The 27016-nt window shown below is 33.6% G+C and overlaps 2 protein-coding genes across 6 annotated transcripts; one reads left to right on the forward strand and one right to left on the reverse strand.

The window, feature by feature from the left end:
- Positions 1 to 372: 372 nt before the first annotated feature.
- Positions 373 to 3919, reverse strand: LOC101213073 (probable phospholipid hydroperoxide glutathione peroxidase). Of its 2 annotated transcripts, XM_031883800.1 has the most exons (7): positions 3769 to 3919; positions 3008 to 3366; positions 2506 to 2582; positions 1867 to 1928; positions 1665 to 1783; positions 983 to 1156; positions 373 to 709 (listed from the first exon to the last, which is right to left on the reverse strand). In XM_031883800.1, exons 2-7 carry the CDS (start codon positions 3155 to 3157, stop codon positions 677 to 679), a joined length of 615 nt encoding a protein of 204 aa, XP_031739660.1. In that variant the 5' UTR covers positions 3158 to 3366; positions 3769 to 3919; the 3' UTR covers positions 373 to 676. The 2 variants fall into 2 exon arrangements, with proteins under 2 accessions (XP_031739660.1, XP_004152107.1); XM_004152059.3 differs by having other exon boundaries at positions 3008 to 3914.
- A 2912-nt stretch (positions 3920 to 6831) lies between these two features.
- Positions 6832 to 25954, forward strand: LOC101212830 (isoleucine--tRNA ligase, cytoplasmic). 4 transcript variants are annotated; one of them, XM_031884070.1, is made up of 28 exons: positions 6832 to 7223; positions 7313 to 7942; positions 11064 to 11129; positions 11917 to 12060; positions 13148 to 13368; positions 13560 to 13725; positions 14969 to 15082; positions 15601 to 15698; positions 16157 to 16235; positions 16867 to 17025; positions 17394 to 17483; positions 18289 to 18422; positions 19001 to 19160; positions 19527 to 19610; positions 19764 to 19976; positions 20252 to 20377; positions 21060 to 21197; positions 22026 to 22129; positions 22214 to 22277; positions 22547 to 22635; positions 22709 to 22850; positions 23435 to 23498; positions 23578 to 23645; positions 23806 to 23928; positions 24008 to 24073; positions 24442 to 24553; positions 24631 to 24722; positions 25598 to 25954. In XM_031884070.1, the coding sequence occupies exons 2-28, from the start codon at positions 7409 to 7411 to the stop codon at positions 25700 to 25702; spliced, it is 3555 nt and encodes a 1184-aa protein (XP_031739930.1). In that variant the 5' UTR covers positions 6832 to 7223; positions 7313 to 7408; the 3' UTR covers positions 25703 to 25954. The 4 variants fall into 4 exon arrangements, with proteins under 4 accessions (XP_031739930.1, XP_011653048.1, XP_011653047.1 ...); XM_011654746.2 differs by having other exon boundaries at positions 7396 to 7942; XM_011654745.2 differs by having other exon boundaries at positions 6832 to 7137.
- The last annotated feature ends 1062 nt before the right edge of the window (positions 25955 to 27016 follow it).

Below are 27016 nucleotides of genomic sequence, written 5' to 3' on the forward strand. Positions count from 1 at the left end.
AATGTAACTCTTTAAAAGTGTTTAATGAAAAGTTGTGCTAAAAAAATATAAAATCTTAATCTTGAAGTCTATGGACCAAATCCTAAGAGTGAAATTGTAGCATTTTGATATATGAGAACTAAATTGAAACTACAATCAAAATTTTGGACTAAATTTGCAACGAAGTAGAAACTAGGTCAAAACCTAAGCACAAAAAATGTATTTTTTTCCCTATTTTATATTTAAAAATAAGAAATAATTTCAATGGAACAAGATCATCTCATCCATAGTCCTGAAAGCATTTTGACAGACGAAAAAACTAGTTGGTGTTGCTGGGCAGAAAAAAGAGTTTGCTCCAATCACAGAATTCACTTTTACATGTGACCAAATGGATAACAACTAACAAGTGCGAATGAAGATCTCTTAAATAAAATTTAAATTTCACCACGTAACACAATTCACTTTTACATATGACCAAATGGATAACAACTAACAAGTGTGAATGAAGATCTCTTAAATAAAATTCAAATTTCACCACGTAACACTGTATATATGTATGCAAGGTTTAGAGAAAATATGGTCAGCGCAATCCCATAACTAACAAACCATGTAAATAAGAAAATATGCAATCCCATAACTAACAAACCATGTAAATAAGCACTGTTGGAGTTCATTGTGTATGGTTCTGACCTTGTTTTCAAGCAGATTGCAATAGATTCTCGATATCTTTCTGCAGAATGAGAAACAAAAATATAAAATAAGCCTTTTCAATACAGTCTTACTCTTTATGAATTTGATCTGAGGAAAATGATAGGATGCCACCTAACATGGAAACATATTTGAAAGTACGTTGTAATATCATAAAAAAGATAACCTAACCTTTCCATTAGTTGGTCTAACCTAACCTTTCCATTAGTTGGTCTAACCTAACAGTCTAATAACCATACTAATAAGTAATAATTCCTTTTATCCCTAACTAGGGCTATCACAAAAATGTACTAACCTCAATCTTGGAAGGCGAGGTGGTTGGAGCATATCTACCAACTACCTTCCCTTCTTTGTTCACTAAGAACTTTGTGAAGTTCCACTTGATGCCATCGCCAAATAGTCCACGGCCAGCCTCTTGTGATTTCAGGAATTTATATATTGGTGCTGCATCCTTCCCGTTAACGTCAACCTAAAGAAATCAGGTTATCAGCAAGTTTGGAACAATTTTCGAGAATAGCTTTTTAAGTGAAACAAAAATAATGAGAAATATTTAATTTTGCTAACAAAGCAATTCTCTCCGATTCTGAAGTTAAACTAAATCTATCCTAAATTTTTGCTTAGAAACCGATATTTCGTGGGATGCAAGTACTAGTATTATTATGCAAATATAACTGAGCTAATAAATGCTTAGAATATGATTATCCTAAATCATAGTCTCAGTGTGTATAATCTTATAACAGACATCAGCTGAGATGTAGGTAGAGAAACTTAAAAGAAACGCCTCTCTATTGCAAAACAAAAACTATTGCCATGCTTGTGTGTTGCTCATTTATTTAACAACCATGAAGATTTGGACTGCTTCAATTAATAAGGCAAATGCCTATTTCTACAATATTTGATATCAAAATAACTCCAAGATATTTAAATATTCAAAAGTTATCTTGGTTGGTTTAAAACTGCATCACGTTGTGATTTACCTTATCAAAGATGGGGAATTCAGCTTTGAACCTTGTGCATACAGTTTCCTGAATCTGTTCATTGTTTCCTGGCTCTTGTCCTGCAAACTGATTGCAAGGAAATGCCAATATCTCAAAACCTGCCCAAATACGTATCGGTTAAACTAACCCCAGTCTTGAACTACAGAACTTCACGAATTTTAATATCATGATAATGCCTGACCTTGATTTTTGTATTTGTCATACAATACATTCAGCTCCTTGTAGTTTGACTTCGTTAAACCACTGCAAAACAACAAAGATCTTGATAAAGAATAATAATAATAATAATAATAATACAGCACTCACAGCCAGGTTTTCTTGGCATTTTTCCCTCTCGCTCTTCGACCCATTTGCACTTTTTTTTTACTTAACTTCCATATAATCATGACTCCCTTTAATTCACTTAATCAATCACTCATTATCTCATGTTCGCCTATTTGAGAGTGTATCTGATGCAGCAAGTTGTGGTATTCAAGCCAAATTCATGGCCAAACAAAGGAAATTCATCCCAAAAGATAGGGAGAAACTCTCCAGTAACAGAAAGTTCAATATTCAAAATGGATAATAAAAAGCTCCCTATTACAAAACCTAAAGTGGCTATTTTTATAGCCTTAAAAAATGAAAATAACTAATTAAACACGAATTAATCTAAATTAAGAACTAATATACACATACTAATTATTATCCTGTAATTATCTCCATGAATATCATCGTGGAAGAAGTGGATTACAAGAGAGTTAAAAGTTGTCAATGATTCTACACAAAGAGAACACCAACCGTCAACCCAACACTCAAATAGTTGGAGGAGAACAAAAATTACCACTCAGAAGCAACATTCACTATCAGAAGAACTTTCCCCTTGTATTCACTAAGGCTCACATCATTCCCACGAATATCCTGCAAACAAATCCATTTTACAATTTCACATACTCCCAAAGCCAAAGTCAAAGAAATGAAGAACAAGCAATTATAGTGTACAAAACAGATCCATTGAAAGTCAGAATACATTTGAGTAGATATTTAGATCTTACATTACTGATATATCCAAAACAAATCCAGAACCAAACAAAAATTGCCGAAGTGAAAATAAAAACGAATGAAACAGGAAATCACTTCAATAAAGAAGCCAAAGTGGACGAAATGAAAAACTAAACAAACTAATCTAATTAATCTCAAATATTTCGAAGTGAATGTCCAACTAATCCAAAATTCAGCGGAAAGTAATTAAAAAGAAAACCAATAGCTCAAAAACTTGGATCCAACAAATCAGCTGAACAAATGAAAGAGAAGAAGAGAGATTGAAAAGGCACGAAGTTGAATACCTTGACAGTGAAATCAAAAATGGAGTTGGAGGAACCTTGAGCCATATTGAGAAGGAAATAGGGAGAGATTTGGGGTGTGCGGTAGTAATAAAACAGAGAGAAGCAAAGGAAGAAGAAGGAGAACCAATTAAGGAATTTAAAAAAATGCATTTTTCAACGTTCAAATTTGAACGCAACCCTACGCTGTTGTTCGATACACCGTTTCGTCAAAGCATTTCAATTTCCTTCCATCTTTAGATTAGTAATAATCATTTGTTTACAAAATGTGGGGGGAAAATAATGGCTTGGCGGGTAACGTAGTTGGACTTTGCTACGTGAGAAGGGTCCGTCACAGACAAATCACCAACTGCCACCTCCTACTGCCATATATATTAATTATATTTCAGTCTTTGTAAACTTCTTAATTGTAACCTCTGAAAAATTTTGATTAAATATTTCATTCAATATTCAAATTAATTTCACCCTAAAAAATTGTTATTATTTTAATTCTAGACAAATCTAAAATGAGCTTAAATGGTTGGTAATAATAATCAAAACAAATACTTTTGTGAAATTTGATTTATAAAAGATGGGAATTGTTGTAGAATTTTATGGGAGTCCTATAAGGGACTTGGGTTTGATGTGCTTGGATATGACTTTTAGAAATTGGGATAAAATATTGAATGATCTATTTTTTGAAAAAAAAAACAATTTTGAATAACTGGTTGAAATTTTCAAAATACACTCATGTTGCACATGAAAAAACAATATTACTCTCGCACTTGATCTCTCTAAGTCTCGCATGGTTGGTGTCACTTTTGTCCATCTCCGATTGGTGTACTCAGTGTTGGAGAAGAAGACAGAGAAGTGAGCTGGAGAAGAAGAAAGCACCGGATTATTGAGTTTGGTTTTGAAAAAGTGCTTGGAGGAGAGGATGAGAAGAAGATGATTGGCTACGAGGAAAAAACCCTAAACCAATAGAAGAGGGGTAATGCTATAATTTCACTTTCAAAATTTATGTTTTCTCCTCTTTTGGATCTTTAAAATGATTTTTTGAACAATTAATTCGTAAATAACGATTTTGAGAGTTTTTAGATTATTGAAGGATTTTTTCTAAAAAAAAAAATAGTGAATTGTTTTTTTTTTTTTTTCTCAAATTGATTAACTAATGACCCATTTAGTAAAGTTCCATTTCATGTTTTCTGTTTCTAAATTTTTATGAAACTAATGTGTTTGATAACGTTATTTGTTACTAAAAAAGGGTTTTCTAGCACGATGATAACTAATTTTCATTTTCAAATTACACTAACCAATATAATTTTATAGAAATTTATTGGTTAAATATATTTGAAAATGATTTTAAAATGGCTAAAATCACTCAAAATCCCAAATTTTTAACAACTTCAAAACTACCGTACACTAAAACATTCATGGAAACTATAAGATACCATTTCTGTACTCTACAACAAAATTGACTTTTAATGATACATAAATAGAGCAAAGATATGTAGGGAGAGAGGGAAAGGATTAATCCAAGCCAAAATTGCATTTTTTTGTTTTTGTTTGAAGTTTATGACAAATTTTTTATGTAAATAATTCATAACTGATAATAAATGTCATTAAATATGGAAAACAAAAATAGAAATTTTTTGGCGAAAAAAAAGTAGAAAGTCTACAAAATTTTCATCTGTTTTGACATTTTTTTGTGTCACTAATTGTGACTAGAATTATTCGTCACTTAAGAGTGATCAACCTTTGGTTTTTTAAATCGACAATTAAAAAAAGTGATCGGTGGAAAAAGAGGAAATTTTAGGGCTTTTTTTTACCTTTATGATTGTTTGTTTTAGTTTCATCCATCTATGAATTATATTCATTTTCCATATATGGTTTCCCTCCCAACTTTTGTTTTTCCTTCAATCCCAATTTGTTAAGTTATGTTTGTTTAGGTTATTTGCTTATTGTATATAGAATTAGGGCACAACATAAACAATTAGGAATATGTAAGTTATATTATTTTATAGATTGTAATAGTATGTGTTTAAGGTATAAACTATTTTAATATTTATTTGAGTTACAGATTCTTTTAGTCTTTATTGAATATAATAAACATAGTAACAAAGAGAAATATGCATGTGAGTATGTGTAAGAAATAGTAAATATGGTAACTAATAGTAAATATTACAAAAAAAATATGAAATTTTAATATTGTAGTTAATTGTAGGTTACAACAGTCAGTCGATCTACAATGTTATTATATCAACCAACTTTATATACATCATTTGACCACCTTAGGGTACAGGTACACATCTTTAACAAATAGCATTTTTATCGAAACAAATGACGAAATCTTCCACAAAAAATAGAAAGACAAAAGAATATCCACCATGATATCCTTTCGTCAATAGCAACATGATGCACCCACAAAGTTACACTGCTAACTTGGGGGGAAATAGTTCCCAAACTATTGCCTCAAAATCTTGAACTATTGTATATTAATTGATATCCATCATCAAATATGACCAAACCCAAAATTCCATGTATTGTTTTCAACTACTTTATCTTCACTTATCCTTATCTCAAAAATGAATCTGATTCACACATCTCAGTCAAAGTGGATGTTTAGTAAGAAAGAGTATCTTTTGACTTTAAACTAAATCTTTATATATATATATATATATATATATGTGTGTGTGTGTGTGTGACCAAAATTTCAAGGTTGAAATAACAATTTACCCATACGTAAAAACAATGAACACCTTCTGATAGCATTCGTGCTCATAGCATATTTAATTGCATTATTTTATGAGTCTGTCGTAATCACATATAACACTCATTGAAATGTGATACTAAACAACGAAAGTTATTTACAATTGCAATAGATATGTGATTTAACATGATTAACACAATTTGCAAATCTTTTAGTTAGATTAACAAGACCATCAAGTTTACAAAAATATAACTCAAATTATTTCCGGTTCTAATTGGCCTAATGGTTATGGTTTGAAGTAATTTACAAGAGAGAGATATTGTTTGTGATCACGTGGAATGTCCACAGATGATTTTTATCGTAGAGTTTGATGAACACCATCATCATTTTTTGATAACAATGAAAAGGAGGCAAACACACCCTTATACCAATGTTTGCTAGGGGTGTCGAAGAATATGGACCATTTGTGCTCAAGTCAAGCAATGTTAGAGTGAAGATAAAAAGAAAGTAAGGAAGATAAATAGATGAGAAATTTGTTTTCGGTTATTTGATATTTATTTACTTGAACATTTTGTATAAAAAATGGCAGATGGTTGTTTTTTTAAGAAAATTTTAAACGACTTTATGTTATGTCACATTCCATCTCACATTTTCTTCCTTTTCTCACCCACAAATCAGTATCATTTCTCTCGCTATTGCTCTTCTTTTCCTCCCTCATAAATCATTCTCCTTTTTCATGTTGTGTGAGCATGTGTGTGGTTTTGTGGAACTTGGTTGTGGTGGTGGAGAAGAAGAAAAATGAAAGGAGAAAAAAACAGTGAGTTTTCGTCGCAGTAAAAAATGGTAGAAAAGAGAAAAAAAGCTTCAAGTTGATTTGCAAGAGAAGTTTGATTGTAAGAATTATGAAAGAAAACAAAGACATATTTGTAACTTTACTCGATCATGATGTGAATGTTCATTTGAAATATTTTTGCAAAAAGAAGGAGTAAATTTACATTGTTGGTCTTCAGAGTAAGCAACTGTACAATTATTCCTACCTCTTCATGGTCAAAAACATAATTTCCTAAGGTAAAAAGGTACATTTTTTGGTATTATTATTTAATTTTTTTGGGTGAAAGAAATGACTTTGATCTTTTAGGTTTACAGCAATTCTCTCTCAGCTGCTCCCTCCATCTCTCCTATATTCCTATTTCTACAGCCACTGCCACCCCACTCCGTCGCCCGCCGTCGCTCACCACACCCTCCAGGTCTCCACTCTAATCTAACCGGTTCAGCCTCCCGACCAAATCGCCGCCGCCGCAATCGGGGTTAACTAAACCGGTTATTTAATTACCTTAAAACTGAGCTGAGCAGACCAGACCAGACCAACGCAGCTGATTTAGAAACGCACTTTCAGTCCTTCAATTTCACTTCTTTAAATCAGCCGCTGACGATAACTACTAGGGTATTTCTCTACATTTTCTCATTTCAACTCTCCAAGATTGTCACTCAGAATTCCGAGCTCAGTATCATCTTCTTCATTTCCTTTTGGTTTGTTTTGTTCTGTTTTTTTATTTCTTTAAATTTCTTGCTGCAAAGTGGTTGAATGTTTTGCCTCACAAGTCAACATCTTTATGCAGGTTGAATTGTGGGGACTTCTTGTTATTATTCAGAATATAGTTTTTATACTCTAATTGAACAAACACCCTTTTCTTCAACTTAGGTGTAGTGCCGCCATGGATGAAGTTTGCGAGGGTAAGGACTTTTCGTTCCCTAAGCATGAGGAGGGGGTGCTTGAGTATTGGTCTGATATCAAGGCATTTGAGACTCAGCTCGAGCGCACACGGGACCTTCCTGAGTATATTTTTTATGATGGGCCTCCATTCGCCACTGGTCTTCCACATTATGGCCACATATTGGCGGGGACAATCAAGGACATTGTCACCCGGTATCAGGTTATGACCGGTCATCATGTGACTCGCCGCTTTGGATGGGATTGTCATGGATTGCCTGTTGAGAACGAGATTGATCAGAAGCTGGGTATTAAGAGGAGAGACGATGTGTTGAAGATGGGGATTGACAAGTACAACGAAGAATGCAGAAGTATAGTTACGCGGTATGTGGGGGAGTGGGAAAAAATCATCACGCGTACTGGACGATGGATTGATTTTAAGAACGACTATAAGACAATGGACTTGAAGTTCATGGAGAGTGTTTGGTGGGTTTTCTCTCAGCTCTACCAGAAAGGTCTTGTCTATAAAGGTTTTAAGGTTAGTTGGTTTATAATCTTTCTTTATTTGCATATTTCGGCTAATATTCATAGACTCCTTTTATTATACCATCAGTTGCTAGTTCATTCTTTCACGACATTTTCCCCCTTAAAACATGAGAATAGGGGGTGGAAAGCCATGTGAAATTTAACACCCGTGGGAAATTCAGTTTGTTTGATGCGATATAGGATTTGAAGGTTGCCTTTAATTTTCTTGACTCACTGTGTTATATTTTTTAGTTTTCATTTGATCATCAAAGGATATGTGCACGATGGGATCATCATCATTTTGAGCTAAGTAGCTGAGTATATTCTTTCATTGGAGATCATCATTGAATCGTTAGTTACTTCTCAAAATTTGAAGAAAAATATGCTACGGCTAATTTTTCTTTTTAAATTTAGAGGGAGAAAATACGTGCTTGGGTCATATTGCATTGCACTGCATTGGATTCTGTGATCTGAGGATGTTCTTTATCCAGTTTATTTGATGATAATGTCATGTTATGGTATCTTTATGTGTAGAAACTTTGAAAATAAATGTCTTAGGTAGCTCACTTGGGCATGAGTCCTTATATTTGACATATAGTTTGTCAACCCAGGAGTTGTTTTAGGTCTCTTCTCTACTTGTGCTTCATAACAATCTTTAATCATAAGCGCTAGACAACTAACGAGAGTATAGTTAAAGATTTTGACCACATTTTGTTGTTGATGGACATTTTTTATTTAGTGAAGGCAATATCATACCTAGCCATGATTATTAAGGGTGTAATAATATGTAGTAGGTTTGTGGCATCCATTACGATATCATTTGTAATATTAGTCAATAGATGAAATAATATTACCTTTAACTTACTGTTGATTTGTTACCTTTCTTATCTCAAACCTATCTCAGTTGGAGTGAGGTTCAATCTTTAATCCAAGATCTTTTACCAATATTGGGGACAGTACATCCTTTCAACTTGTTGAAAATGGATTACTACTTATTGGCTTTCACCTTGTCCTAAATATGACACACCTTTGTGTACAATTAGGACAGGGTTTTGGCATTAGCCAAAAAGTCTTTGTTCTCTCTTTGACCAAGAAAAGAGAAATTTCAATGAAGTAATGGAATGAGACCAATGCTCAGAAAATCTGATCTCCATCGAGGAATAAAAAAGATGGGTGGGGAAGAATTCCCTTTGTACTGTTTTTCCACTTCTGTATCATCTTTCCTCATCCGAAAATTGTACTATCTCAGATAATTTGGTGAGATATGAGAATTTTGTGTCGTTCTCTTTCGGGTTCTATCGTAACTTGACCAAACAACAAAGGTGGCCTCTCTTCTTTCCTTACTCGAGGAGTGCACTATTAAAGAGGGGAGGAGAGAGGCTCGTGTTTGGAATCCTAATCCTAGTTGATGTTTTTCTTGTAAATCTCTGTTTTGTTTGTTGTTGGATCTCGCTCCCCCTAAGGAGTTGGTCTTTGATGTGGTGTGGAGGACTAAGGTTCCTAAGAAAGTTAGGTTCTTTATCCGGCAAGTCTTGTTTGGCTGGGTTAACACTATTGATAGGCTTGTCGGGAGGAAGACTTCGCTTGTCGGGCCTTTATGTTGTATGTTGTGTCTAATGACGAAGGAAGATCTTGATCACCTTTTTTGGGATTGCCAGCTTGTAAGGGTCGTGTAGTGCTCCTTTCTTTAGGAGTTCGGTGTTAGCTTTGCCAACTTGAGGAGTGTTGGAGCGACGATTGAGGAGTTCCTTCTCCATCCGCTCTTCAGTGATAAGGGAGGCTTTTTTATGGTGTGCTGTGGTATGGTTATTTGGGATATTTGGGGCGAGAGAATTCTAGGGTGTTTAGGAGTAGAGAGAGGGAGCATAGTGAGATTTGGTCTTTGGTTAGATTTTACGTGTCTCTTTGGGCTTCGGTTTCGAAGAACTATTGTAACTATTCTGTAGACAACATTTTACTTATTTGGTCCCCCTTCCTTTAAAAGGATGGTTTTGTGGGCTGATTTTTTTGTATGTCCTTGTATTCTTTCATTCTTTCTCAATGAAAGTTATCGTTTTCATCAAAGAATGAAGAAAAAAAAAAAAAAAAACTAAGAAGGAAAAAAAAAAGTTGTAAAATACAGACTTCTTGTTCCTCTATCTCCTTCAAGATATGCGTCTTCTTTAGAATTCTTCCTTTTCATTTTCATGCTTGTGTGTAGTTTGCTTCTTATATTCTAGTGACTTGCTTTCTTTCTCAGAAGTTTTTTGATAAATGACCCATGTCATCATCAACCACAACTACAAAATTACCCTTTCTCTCTTCCCTATTCTCTTTTTTCTTTTCTTCTTCCCTTCTGTTTCTACCTTTGATTTTCTTTTTCTCCCTTCCTCTCCTCTGTTCCAACCTCCAAATTTCCCCCTCCCTTATCTCTTATGGGTTTTTATTCTTTGTGACTTTTCCCCCTTGTTCCTGCATTCATAGTTTTGGTTTATGTTGTTGAGTGTAAGAGTGACCGGCCAATCTGTATGAAAGGAGAGAGTGAGGAGAATAAGGCAAGAGAGAATGACATAGAGAGAGGAGATTTCAGTGAGAGTGAGACAAAGAGAGGGAGAAGCTCAATCTATGTGCTTGAGGTTCTGTTTCGGTAATTTCACCCAACTCGATTCCCCCCCCCCCCCCCCCCCCCCCCCAATACCGAGTTCTTCATCCATTTTCCCTTTTGTGAGAGGGGTTGTTTCTTATGGTTGACAGAGGTGTGTGAGCACATGGAGAGAAGAACAATAGGGCCATCAATACCAAATCCAACAGCCCCATACATAAATGATTTTGATAAAGACCCTTCTCTAAGCAAATCTTTTGTTTTTTGTCTTATGAAATAGAGCTTTCTAGATTTCGTAGTTATAGTTGTAGTTATCGTGTAGGTTTATGCTTTTCTGTTTCTTTCTTGTTTTGCCATGTGTAACTAACATTCGTTATTTATTTGTTTTTCTGACTGCTTTAAAGTGGTTTACATGGTACCGAACGATGTATATATCTTTTAATTATTGTTAATCCTTGGAAAAGCCATGTAAATATAACTAACTGCAATTAATCTAATTCAACTACTGAGTAGGAGTTCAATTATAAATTTGTTTGCATTGTTTTTTTCTTAGGTCATGCCATATAGTACTGGTTGCAAGACACCACTTTCAAACTTCGAAGCTGGCCAGAGCTACAAGGTTTGCAACTCTTTCTTCAATTGAAATTTTTTCCTTACATTAAATATAGTTGAATCACCTTTGTATGTAGAAGCCATGGAATGCATGGTGTAGTTGCTATTTCCTGAGAAATTTTGAATATTCAATAAATCAAGAATACAATATATGACATATTTGGTTAATTAAGAATACGTAATTCGAAATACAAAAGCTACTTTTTTTAAAGTAAACCTATTTTCTTTCATTTTCTTACAAGGATTTGCTTATTTCTTAATTAAAAGAGTTGAACTCTTAGGCAAATCTAAAATTTTTTGCTTAATTTTGTGCAAGGTTTGATTTTTGTTGATTTTTTTACCCAAAGTATGAATCTATGATGGTTTTTTTCATTTTCTACAATGTAAGAAAATTATCACGTGAGCTTTTAGTTTGTCAGTATTGTAAGAAAACAATAGTTAAAATTTGCAAAGTGATTCTTCTTCTTTTTTGATAGTAAATTGTATTTAAGTGCATTATTTTTTTTAGTGGGCAAATAACAACTTAGTAAGCACGATAATTTGTACATTAAATAGGATTGGGATGGGTTCAAAGAAAAAGCCAAATTTTTGTTCCGTGTTCATTTGGTGTATGTAGCATAGATTTTCAAATCACGTCAAGAGAATTTTCAGTCTTAGTCTTTGGTGGTTTGTCTACATAAAATTTCATGTTTTCCAATTGCATTATTAGACACCAGCTAATGTATGAATTGTTGATTTGCATCAGATTGACTTATAATCTGTCTTCTGATATCCAAGAGTATTACCTTACACAGGATGTCCCTGATCCTGAAATAATGGTAGCTTTTCCAGTACTTGGGGATCCCCAAAATGCGGCTTTTGTGGCTTGGACAACTACTCCGTGGACCCTTCCGAGTAATCTTGCCCTTTGTGTTAATGCCAATTTTGTTTATGTGAAGGTCCGATTATGTAAATTTATGTTCAACATATTGCATTTTGGTAGTAACTAGCAAATTTAAGTATACTTTTATGTGGTCTTAAACTCTTTTCACCAGATTTTTTTTACTGTTTGCTGTTCTTTTTGACTTTACAATTTAACCTTGTCAAATCTCTTTGTGAAGTGCATGCAGATGACTTTTATTTTGCTGCATCTTTGGTTAAGAAATGACCTTTGAAATTTGTCTTCCCTGTTTGATCCTTGAATATATTAGCCATCATCCCTATCTTCAGTTAGGCACCACCAACTACTAGGTACGTGTATGGTTAGGTCGTTTGTGGTTTTTCCTTTTCTTGATCTATACAGAGGTCCAGGAATAAATTCAGCTTTGTTACACATCTTTTGGAAATGCCTTCAATCTGGTCAGAAGACTCGAGATGAAAATATCAGTGTACAACATCTACACTCGGCATCAATCCCCATCAAGAAGCTCTGATCAACCGCGCCATAAAGCTCTTCAAGCTGAATGGAGCCTTCCTTTTTTTTCTTTCCTACTTCTTTTGCGTAATTTTTGTGTGCTCTTGTATTCCTTCATTAGTTTCAATGAAAGTTTAATTTCTTTCCGGAAAAGTTTGTGCAGAAAAGAGCCTCCATCCTGTGGCCATTGTCTTCCTAGGTTCTTTGTTTGTGCCATCTTTCACTCAAGAAACACTATCCAGTGGCATTTGTGTTGCCTTCAAGTCCTCTGTTTCTCTTTAGGCCTTTGTTTCTAGACTCTTTTGTAATTGTTTGGCAGGTCTTATTTCTCTTAATAGGAGTCCTTTCTTGTTCTTTGCTTTCTTTCTGTGGGCTTTGTTTTTTCCTGAATGAGAGTCAGGGCTTTTCATTAAAAAAATACATAATAATATAAGTGTATCAACATCACACAGGCTCCCGGTTAAATCTTTTATGCTCAATTGTATTTAGTTTTTCATTCATTTATACACAAACTGTATATTTTTCAACATATTGTGAATCTTACAGCATTTAGATGTTTTGTTCATTGTGCCTAAGCTCTCAGAAGTTCTTTTTATAGTTGATAATCTAATGTAATAGAAAAAAAATACCAGGTTCGCAACAAGGTGTCCGGAAAAGTATACGTGGTTGCTAAATCTCGATTGTCTGCTTTACCTGTCGAGAAACAAAAAGTGAATGCAGCAAATGCTAATGATGGCATTAACAAGTCAAATCCTAAGAAAAAGGGATCCTCGAATTCAAAAACAGAGAACTCAGTCGAGGACTCATTCGAGATATTGGAGGAAGTATTAGGAGCTTCTCTTGTGGGTAAAAAGTAAGCCTTTTCATTGGTTGATACGTTTCTTGATGATTTTAGCAAGGCTGTTATATACATACATATATGCATGCCTGTATGTGTATATATGTGTGCGTGTGTGTGTGTGTTTTTTTTTCTGGTTCCTGAATGTTTATTAAATTGTATCTAATGATATTGCTGAAGGATATTAAATATATTGTTTTTTCCAGGTACGTGCCATTGTTTGATTACTTCAAAGAGTTTTCTGATGTGGCATTTAGAGTTGTTGCGGATAGTTATGTCACTGATGATAGTGGTACGGGCATTGTCCATTGTGCTCCTGCATTTGGTGAAGATGATTATCGTGTTTGCATTGAGAACCAAGTGATCAATAAGGTTTGTCATGAATATTCTTTTATTCTTCACATATCATTAGTAAGTTTTATATGGCTTCACACCACATGATTAGTGACAACCAAGAAAAGTGATGTGGAATAACTTGTTAAGTATTGGTGTTTTGAAGGTCAGTGATCTGAGGTGCATTTGGTTAGTAAAGGTGATCGAGAAACAGAAGTTTAAAACTAACACTCCAAATGATTACTATTTGGTTTTTAGTCTACTAGTAGTGTGTGTTCTCTCACCATTTCTTTCAAGTGGTTCTTGTTTACCATGTAACCATTTGAGTTCTTTGCCAAATTATAATAATAAAATCAAGTTTTATAAAACTATCTTTGGAAGTTTTTTAAACCTTATTTGAATTTTGAAACACTTGTAAAAGGTAGATAACAAAGTAAAAAAACCAATAGGTGGAAGTAGTGTTTATACCTTAATTTTCAAAAACTGAAAACAAAAAAAATCAATGGTTATCATATCAAATGGGACCTAAGAGATTCAATGAAAAAACAAAGTTGTATTTTTAAATATACTTTTGATAGGTTATGAATTTTAAAAGTTGTTCAAAACGTTTGGTGATATGTTTATAAATAATAAGAACAGTAGTAGTTACTAACTAATAATTTAACTAAATCTCAAATATTAATGATTACTATATTAATATATTTAATGTTATGAATTCTTGTATCTACCAACTAATGTTATTAATTAATTTTTAAAATAGTTACCAACTAATAATTATTGTTCGATTATTGTTTTCGAATAAATATTATCTGTTATATTATGTCATACATGTTTCGATTTTTGCAAGAGTTAAAAGGAGTTTGTCAAATTGAATAATATTTTTTTATCGGATTTTTGGTTTTTGTTTTTTTAATGTAATGCAAAATACTTCTACAAATTCAAACGTTGTTTTCAAAGTTTGGAGGGAAATATTCAACATTCTTATTTTCAAAACATCTCATTTGTATTCTCTCTCATTTACTTGCTAATTATTCCTTTAAAGAAATTTGATCAAAGTTGAAGGCCTTTTTTCTCCTCGCTAGATATTTAAGTTCAAGTTGACTTATGTTGTTTATTTTCATTTTCTGCTTGACCCCTTCTGTTTCTTTGCATAACTGAAATGAGAATGCCGTATCTTGTTTAAAATTAAAAGATCACTAAAGTGCACTATAATTGTTTGTGAGGATAAGTTACTCTGCATTTCCGTCTTATTTTTGCTCGTGTTTTTTCCATTTGCTTGTAGGGTGAGAATTTGATTGTTGCAGTCGATGATGATGGTTGCTTTATTTCAAAGATTACCGATTTTTCTGGACGTTATGTCAAGGATGCAGACAAGGATATAATTGAGGCGGTGAAGGTATGTTCTTGCCCTTGTAGTAGTATGTTCAAGTTGAATTATTTTTTCTGGGAATATCTATCGTTTCATCATGTAGATATAGCATCCCAATGTATTCATGTGTGATATGAAAACCCATGTAAATTTTTAACTCTTTGATGCAATCTCAATAAGCTTGGAGAATTCAAAGTGGAGCTTGAATTCACAATTTGGCCTTGTTTCTTGTTTGCAACTTGAAGTAAGCTTTTGATTGAGAAACAAACTTTGAATAGAATAACGTTTGGATCTTGAACTTGTAATTTCAACTATGGGTGAATGTGAGTCTTCATTAGCTTTATCCTTGAAGACATATCTACTTGACGATTACGTTTTCATTCTGTAATTTTATATTTATGGTGATCTTCTTGTTGCTTTTGGACTAGGGAAGTATAAAGGAGAGGAGGAAAACAACCTATTTGAAATAAAAATATGTTGGAATCTAAAATTCTTTATTATTTCATTATGAACGTGCATTATTGGTCAGAAATTTCCTGTTTCAGGCACAAGGAAGGCTTGTTAAATCTGGAAGCTTTACCCATTCTTATCCTTTCTGCTGGAGATCTGATACTCCCCTTATCTACAGGGCTGTTCCAAGCTGGCAAGTCCATTTATTATCTATTTGAAATCTGCTATTTTCTTTTATGATAAGGTCCTCCTTTTCACTTTGGTAATTTTGTTTTTGCGTATGTGTACATTTTGACACTGCAACTGTTTGCCTCCTGCCCTCTGGATAAATGAAGAGTTCAGTTAGGTTTGGTTCACACTTTGGGCGCAGTTGCGAAGAGAGTATTTTTAAAATGGCAAAGAAATTATGGAATATTCCTTTTATAGCTTTTTCTTTAGAAAGAAAACCCTCGTAATACTATTACTGAATTCTAAATTCACACTTGATTTTAGTGCTTATATTGCTCATTTTCTCTTCCTGTTGCACATTCCACCTTTGTCCTATCTGATATTCATTTTTGAATGCGGACAAATGTAAATAAACTTGTTTTTTGTTTGTTTGTCTTCCTCCTACTGTTACTATCCTAACCAATCGGACTTCTCTTACTTTAGGTTTGTCCGAGTTGAGAAATTAAAGGAGAATTTACTAGAAAACAATGAGAAGACTTACTGGGTGCCTGACTTTGTGAAGGTTTTATATTTTATGCTGAACTCCTCTCTTAAATACTCACATTTCACTTTATTTGAATTTTGGTCAAGTATGCATGGGCAAGGTTGAATGGGGTATAGTATTATGCACGGTGTAAAAAGTAGTAGTGTGATATGAATCAAGATATATAAGATTAATAGAATTTTATAAAAAAGATTGATAGAAGTTTTTTGTTGTATCTATGCTTCTGTGGGCTTTTGTGGCAAATCCTTCTTTTACTTATTGTTAGAAACTTGAAACTTGTTTTCCTTGGTTGGACAGCTTTTCTGTAGTTTCACTTCTTTTATCTGGGCTCTCTTTTTGTATTCTTTCGTTTCTTTTCAATTAAATTCTCGTGCATTGATATAACTATGCTTCTGAGAAAGAGAACCATCATGAAAATCTTCCATGTTTAAAATAAACAACTATAAACTCTCAAGAGTTGAATCGTTTATATATATATATATATATATTCTTTTCATTGCTTGAAGATACAAACATTTTAGAACTATGAAACTTGAGTCCTGAAATATACTTGGGTTGAAAAAACAGAGTGCTGATGTGAAAATGAACTGTTTCATAGCTCGTGAGATCTATTTTGTCTTCATCTTTATTTGTTAATGTCAAATTGTAGGAGAAAAGGTTCCATAATTGGCTAGAGAATGCAAGAGATTGGGCTGTCAGTCGTAGCAGATTTTGGGGAACACCTCTCCCTGTCTGGGTTAGCGAGGATGGGGAGGAAATACTAGTCATGGACTCAATTGAGAAACTTGAAAAGCTTTCTGGTGTTAAGGTATCACTCTTATTTCCCGGTTTTTGTTATCTTCAAATATAACTGCTTTAGGTAGAGGCAGCCATTTTTTCTATTTATCGAATCGTTTGCTATGTATGGATTTTTTTAAGCTTGCCATAGGAACTTAAATCAGTTTACCGTGAGTTTTATTTCTCTTCAAACTGTCTGGTTTCCATGCAGAGGGGTGAGGACATGATTCATACCGTAGAGAAGAAAATAAATTGACATCTTCTAACATAAAAAAAATTATGAAATGGCTTGGTGACCATCATGTATTCTTTAAGCAGTTAATTCTTATGTTCTGGTGGGGACTGCTTGTAATCTACTTGTGAGTTATCTGTGGGAATCTTATGTTTTCGAGCTTTCAGGTGTTTGATCTGCATCGTCACAAGATCGATCACATTACTATTCCATCCAGAAGAGGTCCTGAATATGGTGTTCTTCGGAGGGTAGATGATGTAAGACTACTTAATCTCGTTTTTCTCTTAAATATTATTTTTCTGGATTAGAAATTGATCAATACTGGCGTTTTCTTGCACTTTCTCTGGAACTATGGAAGTTAGGATAATTTTTTTTTTTGCCTTTTTCTGCTTCACACTTTTATTTTATTTTTGGATTCAGTCACTTACTTTTGATACTACTCTTTTGTAATGGATCTTGTAACTTCAAAATTTTCTCACATAGATAGATAATTAGAGGTCACCACCGTTGATTATTTAGACTAGAGGGAATAAGAAGAGGAGGGTAAGGGGTATAAAGGTAATCTACATGGCGGAGGATGGGGAATTAGTAAACATGGCCAAGGGTGTGATGAGGCATTATTGTGACTTGGGTGAAAATCCTTTGGCAGGCCTGTTTATCCTTTTGCCATTATATGGAGGATTTGGCTTCCGAGAAAAATTGTGAAATTTGTGTTGTTGGTTAGAGAGTGAGAGGTCTGTGGGAGGCGATTAGACCTCATGCCTTGGTTTGAGCATACCTGGCTAAGGATTTCTATAATCATCCTTTTGGATTGGAGTCATTTTCTTCGTTCGATGGGCTCCATCTGTTAGCCTTTTGCTTTTATGCTTCTGATTCTTTTATTTTTCTTTTCAATGAAAGAAAAATAAGTAAAAAATAGTACACAAATACGTGCAATCTATTTGAGTGAGTTGCTGTAGTTTCCCTCTCTTAACCATGTTTTCTACCTGTATATTTTTTAATGAAAAATTTATTTCCTGGTGTTCATACTTGCAGTATATTTTGTTCCCTCATCTTTAACAGGTGTTTGATTGCTGGTTTGAGAGTGGGTCTATGCCATATGCTTACATTCATTATCCATTTGAGAACGTTGAGCTTTTTGAGAAGAATTTTCCTGGGCACTTTGTGGCAGAGGGGCTTGATCAAACTCGTGGATGGTAAGTTTCTTGGTGTTTGTGTCTTTTATTTTTTTTTACCCTTCATAGTTCCAAAATATCAACTAGTCAAGTTGCAAAATTATTTTCCTGTTACTTTGGAGTTGTAAATCATTAGTGTTTTTCTTACAATAATTGTAGGGGTAGTCGATCAAACCCCTCACCTTTAAGATGAAAGGTTATGCCAATTACCGTTGAGCTAAGCTCACTTTGGCAGTTGTAAATCACTAGTTGGATTGTATTTAGTGGTGAAAAACTCAAATATATGCACGAGAGTGGAATGTTGATATAATTCTCTTTTAAATTGATGCTTCTTTTTCTTTTTTGGTTGGACAATTGATAACTTATTTTATTGATATGAGGAAGCAGACACAATATGAGCATGGTGTGAAACAATGACTTTTGGTGATTAATAATCTACTACATTATTTTTTCATGTTTTGAACACATTGAAAATCTACTACATATTTTTTTTCATTTTTTGAACACATTGAAAGGAACCAAAACTTCATTAATATAATGAAAAGAGACTAATGTTCATTTTTGATGAGATATGGATTGTTTGCTCTTTACGTCTGCAGGTTCTACACTCTCATGGTTCTATCTACTGCTTTATTTGGGAAGCCTGCATTTAGGAACCTTATTTGTAATGGCCTTGTACTTGCTGAGGATGGTAAGAAGATGAGTAAAAGGTTGAAAAACTATCCTTCACCAATGGAAATCATAAATGATTATGGAGCTGTAAGTTCTGTATTATATCTATGTTTTTCACTTATCTTGTATTTCTGACTTCACTTTTCATTATTCTGATGACAATGACATTGAAAAACAAGATTGGTGTAAATATACAAACTCCCTTAAAGACTATAGTTTCAAAAGCCTCATTGCTAGGTGTTCTTGTATGATACCTTGGATGGTTGGAAGGCTCTTCCTTCCTTTGAGTACAATTTCGTTCAATCAATGAAATTATGTTTATTCTTCTTCCAAAAAGAGTTAATAATAATAATCATAAATAAAAAAGCAAGCATCAAGATATTCATTGAGCTTTCTTTTCAATTAATCGTGGTTATTATTTTATGAAGGTTGGTGTGTGTTTTTTTGTTGCAGGATGCTCTGAGATTATATCTTATAAATTCTCCAGTTGTACGTGCAGAGACTTTGCGATTCAAGAAGGAGGGTGTCTTTGGTGTTGTAAGTCTTTACTGATATTTTACACTGTACCAAGTATTCTCGGTGCACCACTTGGGCACCATGTCTTCGTTAACTTTAACTTTACTTCATAGTTCATGAACAGCTATACTGAGACCTGTTTTTCCTCACTTTGACTTTATGGACTGTTGACAGGTCAGGGATGTATTCCTGCCATGGTACAATGCATATAGATTCCTTGTTCAGAATGCCAAGAGGCTCGAGATTGAGGGGTTTGCACCATTTTCTCCAGTGGATCAGGCCACCCTTCAAAAATCATTCAATGTGCTTGACCAATGGATAAACTCTGCCACCCAGAGTTTAGTATATTTTGTCAGGAAAGAAATGGATGGCTATCGACTCTATACGGTTCGGCACTTTCAATTGATATATATGGCTCCTATCTTCTCTTGGATATGATTGATTGACTTTCTGATTATATATCTTCGTGATTTTATTAGAAAATTAAGGCCTATGCATACACCTCAATACTTGTTTTAGATTCCTGTTAGCAGCTGTGAAAGTTTTTGTTCCTTTCTTTTCTGTTTTTCTTTTAATTTTTTTTTTCTTGAAACTTAATTGCAATTGTTGGACTCTCTTTTGTTCGACATTTCTCATCATTAACCGTGCTCTCAATACAACAGGTTGTTCCATATCTTCTAAAGTTCCTTGACAACCTTACAAATATTTATGTGAGGTTCAACCGCAAGAGACTAAAAGGCCGTACTGGGGAAGAAGATTGCAGGATAGCACTCTCTACTCTGTACCATGTATGGTGCATTTTCCCCCGCTATTTAGATAAATGATTGACAATTTTTTTAACTGTCAACTTTTTGGTAGTGTACAAATCTGCGTATGTGGTTTATTAACTTCTCTGTTTCTGTATTGCTGTAAATTAAGTCGTAAGGGCGAGTGACTCATCTTATTAAAGACAGACTAAAGCTGCTCACTCTGAGAAATTTAATTGATATAAGCTGAATTTTGGTCATTTTTCAGTCGACAAATTAGTCAGACAGAGACATTGATGATTCATTTCCCTTTATTTGGGGATAGAGTTTGAGTGCTATTAATTAACAATCTAAATTGTAGAGTTCGTTCTTTCTTATATATAGATTACACCTATATTATGGTTATAAGATGTTTCGTTGACATACTTGGCTTTTTTATTTTTGTTCATATCGGTGTACTATGTTGTATATTTACATAGTGGAGTATTATAGTTCTTTCAATTTTATGGGAAGTGTTATTATCATTTAAATGAATATCTTGTTTAATTCTTTTTTTTTTTGGTTAATGCAAATTGTTTCTGCTTCATGTGAATTAATGTTGAATCACACCACTTCGAATGTAGTATTATATTCTGTGTTTTTCTTCTTAGCTGTCAAATCTGTTATTTCCTTGTTCATTTTATTTTTTATTTTGATCTGAGCACGGAGTATATTGTGCCTTCAGGTCCTTTTAACATCTTGTAAGGTCATGGCTCCATTTACTCCATTTTTCACTGAAGTTTTATATCAAAACTTGCGGAAAGTTTCTGATGGGTCAGAGGAAAGCATTCATTACTGTTCTTATCCTCAAGAAGGAGGAAAGGTATTTATTATCGGTTTACTTATATGCTATAATATTTGTAATCATTTTTTGAAATTATTCCTGTGTAGCAAGGGGCACTGTATTTGGTGTTTTGTTGTCAAAGAATTGAGAAGCACTTTTGTAACACCTTTAATTTTAATTAATTTATTTATTTTAAATGAGAGCCTTTTCCTACTTCAAGGGGTTGGATTGTTTGAACACAAATTCCCTTCTTCATAGTTTGTTTTACATTTTAATGAAAATGTCTGTTAAGTGACACTATTATGTACTTATGATTTAATATCCTATGAGTTTTCTTGAAACCTAAATGCTGTTGAGTCAAGTATGTTGTCTCGTGAGATCAGTTGAGGTGAGCGTAATCTGTCCCACAAACTAACGAATATAAAAGAAAATGATACAACATTATGAAATCTATTAAAATAACTATTAATGTTAAGCTCTTCACATACACTTTAGAAATCATAAACTGAAAAGGGTCTTTGAGCCTCTCTTTTTTATCTTTGAATTTTATTTGTAAAAAGATACATGTCAGCAGAAAGCTTACCCCCTACCTTGAGCTGAATTTGAATTCCTCATGAATGAGTTTTTTTATAACTTCATCCAACTTGATTTCTTATGACTACTGCTTGTTGATGATTATTAACCATTGGCAGACTTTTTTGTAATAGTTTTTTGGGAGGGGCTCCCCTCTACCCCCGGCCCCTAGGCCGTATTTTTTTCTCACTTTGAATATATGCCTGTTGATGTTTCTTATAAAAAGTCCAACTTGATTTCTTACATTTGTTTCACTTTATGATATTTGATATGCCTTATTGAATGCCAACTTAGAGAGGGGAAAGAATTGAAGAAAGTGTTACAAGGATGATGACAATTATTGATCTTGCTCGCAACATTCGGGAGCGTCATAACAAACCTCTTAAAGCGCCTTTGAGGTTTGTAGATGCATATATTTTTGCTTCTTGCTGATTTTATTGTAGCATTTTCCATGCTCATATCTAATTCTGTAATCTCATCAGAGAAATGATAGTGGTTCATCCAGATAAAGATTTTCTTGATGACATAGCCGGGAAGTTAAGAGAGGTATCTATATCCTGAAAGCTAATATCATATTTACTTGAGGCATGTCTTAGGGTTGGGAACTCCTTTTGATTTCCAATCATTATGATGTTTTGGGAGTTTCACACGATGCACTTGGAATGTCTATTGTCTCATTCTATCATAAATATTGGGGCTATTCTATTGAGCCTTTTGTCTTGGGTTTTCTTGGTACTTTAATGCTTAATATTATCTATTTATCTTTCCGTTAGTTTAATTTCTTACTTCTTGATCTTTTCCTAATTGTGCTGCAGTACGTTCTTGAGGAATTAAATATAAGATCTCTTATCCCATGCAATGATACATTGAAGTATGCATCCCTTCGTGCTGAGCCGGATTTTAGGTATAAAAAACTTCCACTTGAAAGAATCTTCTTCTCTTTGTCCAGATGTTTTGATATGATTGTTCTCTTCTAGTATGTTGGGAAAGCGTCTTGGAAAAGCTATGGGAGTCGTGGCAAAGGAAGTCAAAGCAATGTCACAGGAAGATATCTTGGCTTTTGAGAAAGTGGGAGAAGTTACAATTGCTACTCATTGCTTAAAATTATCTGAAATAAAGGTATCTGCTTTCACTTTGAAGGCAGCAATTCTGTCTGTTCTTGATAGAATGTACTGTTTGATCCTGAATTGAATGATATGTCTGTTCATGAGGTTGAATCATAGGTGAATTTGTATGTATGTGCCTTTGAGGGTAGATATAATTTTACTATTTTTTAAGAGCTTTTTTGTTAACTCTTTACCCTTAAGGGTAAGAAAGGCCTCCTGTCCTATTCTATATGGGCCATCTATGTTTCTCAAGGAAAACTTTGGTTTCTCTTAACTGAGATTCTTGGAAGTGGTTCACACATCTCGTTACGTATCTGCTTCTGATCATATTATTGCGGAAGAAAATTTCAAGTTGTGAACCAAATTATGAAAGTTGATGTTTTAGGCCTCTAGGAATCTTGCTGATGGTGAACCTTTTCTTTCTCGTGCTATCTTGGGAGAATTGAGGTGTCAGGTGTTGTGGTGTAGTTGGTTATCATTTTGGTCTGTGATGTGCAGGGAGGGCCATATTTTTCAACCGTTGGTAGTTTTTCTTTTGAAGAACTAATTAAGGCATACAAATTTCTAACTTCCCCCAAAATCCACTGTTGCCTTCAGGTTGTCCGTGATTTCAAGCGTCCTGATGGTATGACGGACAAGGAAATTGATGCTGCTGGTGATGGTGAGAAAATTTAACAAATCAATGTTATTCAACTCTTCAAGGGTCTTAAATCTCACTCTTTGCTTGTGCTTCATTTTAGGTGATGTACTAGTGATTTTGGATTTACGACCAGATGAATCTCTATTTGAGGCTGGTGTCGCTCGTGAGGTATCTTGCATTTTCCATGCTTCATCTCTATATATGATATACGATAATCATGAATACTCTGTACCATGTTAACTTGTTTAAAGTTGGTTGTAATAGTTGCATTGTATCCGTGGTCAAAGTCCCTGTGAATTGTCATTGCTTACTTGTTTATCCATTTCAGATTGTTAATAGAATCCAGAAGTTGAGGAAGAAAGCTGCCCTTGAACCTACAGATACAGTAGAGGTGTATTTTCGATCACAGGATGAGGATACATCAGTAGCGCAGAGAGTTTTACAAGCACAGGTCTGTAGCAAGCTACCTATTTTGGAACTACCATATCATCCTCATCTCATAACTAACTGAAATTTGATCTATTGGATAGGAACTATACATAAGTGAAGCAATCGGTTCCCCTCTGCTGCCGTCTACTGTGTTACCTTCATATGCAGTAAGTTGCATCCCATAATATATGTTATGTTGCCTGTTTTATTGAATTGTAATACAAACACTAGGACTTTGTTCATTTTATTTGTTTGAAATTATCATTTCTTTCAATATATGATATGCTGTATACACTTTCTTGAAAGAAAAAACTTAAATTTTTACAACAACGTTGTTCATTTTTCAGTAGCTCGTGGATGCATTGAGTGTCCCACTGAGTTATCTTCTGTTTGAATCTTGTTATTACTTTTTTGTTCTCCATCTTAGAGTGCTTAGCTTAAACATGAATGAAAGGGATGGTGCTGTCTTGCTCATACAGTATGTTTTGCATATCCATCATGTTGATATGAGCTTCCGGTGTTATAAAATTTGTAGGTCACGCTTGCTGAAGAAAGTTTCCATAACGTAGCTGGGATTTCATTTTCTATTATCTTGGCCAGACCGGCACCTGTGTTTAATTCAGACGCTATAACGGCTTTATATGAAGGTATATGCACTATTTCTTGCACACACACTCCCTCGTTCTTGTACTCTCTTTCTCATGCTTGGTGAGCACAATTTTAGGTAATGAGAAATTTGCCCGATCACTTGAAGTTTACTTATTATCAAGAGATCTCTCCAACTTGAAGTCTGAGTTCTCCAATGGAAATGGCAAGGTTTGTATTCTTCTCCATCTTGTGTTATAAAGGAATCTTTACGTTAAATACAATTGCTGTTCAATGAAACTATACGGGAAATGACAATATAAGAAAACTGCATCTCTTCAATCAACCAAAAATTGAAACTCCTAGAATTAGGATTAAATACTATTTTGGTTCCTATACTTTTCGCTTTAGTTTATTATAATTTCTTTACCTTGAAAATATTTGTTTTGGTTTCGCTTTAGTTCATTATGATCTCTTTACTTTGAACATATTTATTTTGGAGGTTGTACTATGAAAATATTTTGTCATTCGTTCTCATTTATAAGAAACTAAAAATCACCTTTAAAAAGTTACAATCAAATTGAACTTGTAAGTTTAGGTACAAGAAATGAACTAAAACCAAGAGTTCATTATTCAAAATAATATTTAAACTCCTAAAATTTAGTTAAAAGTTTGAAGTAAAAGATCTAATTTGTCCGTTAAAATAGTCTTGTGCAAATTTGCAAGTGATTTTGAAACGGTTAGAATCACTTTTGTTATGTTCAAAACACTATGAAAACGCTTCTAATTACACAAAAGCAATTCAATATTCAACTTTACCTTTGTAAATGCAATTTTCATATCATCCAAATGATTTTGAATTATTCAACAAGGTTTTGGAGTGACTTTGTCAATTTTAAAATCACTTCCAAATGTGCCCTTAATCTTCCTCGAGATCATGCATGTTATTTCTCCTAATTTATGCCTTTCTTTTCAATATACAAAATATTTATTAGTTTCTTTTACCAGGAAAAAAATGATAGAAAATTTTCTTTCTATCTGTGTTCATGAAAATTTGGAATATGAAAAAAGGATAAAACAGTTGACATTGGTTCTGTGTGAAACAGATTAGGGTTGATTTCATCGACGGGCAGCCGAGCGTGGAGGTGGTGTTGGCCGAGCATGTTTTCTTAACGGCAGGCGACCAATATTTGAAGGCTAATTCTTCTTAGAATTCATTTTTGTATATCTCTGCATATTATTACCTTTTTTCTTTCAAACACTTTGTATTTTTTTCTCTTCATTTTTCATTTATATTTTTCTTTCATATGGGATAGAATTAAATCCCCCAACTTAACAGAGTAGATGCCTACCAAAGTTTAGGGCGCACAGTTTTGTATCAAAATCTCAAGGATTATATACTCATTTTTTAAAATTTGAGTGATTCTGATTTTAATGAAACCAGTTCTTATATAGTTTTCTTACAATATAGTTTTATTATTATCCCCAATTATCATTTAGTTGACATAATGATTTGGTTAATGAAACCAATTCTTATATAGTTTTCTTACAATATGATGATGAACTTTCACTTTAACCTGTGGATTTAATTGATATTATACCAATCCAATTCATTTTGATTAAAGTTGCAATATTACTTCAAGTGTATTCTTAAAAGGTTAAAGAAAGTGTGATGAAAAAGACATGATTGTTATTTCTTATCATGGATACCATGGCTTGTTTTGTTGTTTGTAGGGTTTAGGGTTTAGGAACTCCTAGATTCATCTAATTTCAACTTTTTTTCTTTTTTCTTTTTCCCTAGAGCAGTTCAAATTCATTCAACCAGATTTGTGGGAGAACTTCCATAGATGAAATAAACTGAAATGTCATCTTCTTTGCAAAGGAAGTTGACTAAGAAAGAAGAATCGGCAAGATCGGGGTAAACACCACTGAGCCTAGTGTAATATTCCAGTTTGATATTTATAGACAAAATCAGAGTTAGATGTGTAATGTAAATGAGTTGATGTATAATGTAACTGAGTTGTAGAATTAACCAAGTTTCATTTGACGTCTCAACGATCATTGTACTAAAAATAGATTTGTGGTTCACTAATAGTGTTAGCTACATCCACGGTTCACTAATAGTGTTAGCTACATCCACGAACAAGGGGAGATAACAATATTACTTGAGAATGTTCTCTAAAGCGCACATATAAACCCAAGGTTATGTGAATATAAAATGATGTTACTAGTGAGACCCCTTTACTAAGTTATTCCTAATATTCACATGACAAATTCAAGACATTTCAACAGAGTCAGTACTCGACAAAATCATAATTTGTCATCACACATTTGGATATGTTACTTGGATTCAGCACTATCCGACAGTATACGTGTGATTTTTTTCTCACAAGACCACAATTTGTCATGACACACTTGTATCCTTGACAAAACCACAATTTTTCATCACACATTTGTGAATTTCAAATGATTAAATATATGAATATGACAAAAATTGATTTTACTCCCAAAACATATCCTTACTC

The sequence above is a fragment of the Cucumis sativus genome, chromosome 4 (genome assembly GCF_000004075.3).
Source record: "Cucumis sativus cultivar 9930 chromosome 4, Cucumber_9930_V3, whole genome shotgun sequence".
In the NCBI taxonomy this organism is placed as follows: Eukaryota; Viridiplantae; Streptophyta; class Magnoliopsida; order Cucurbitales; family Cucurbitaceae; genus Cucumis; species Cucumis sativus.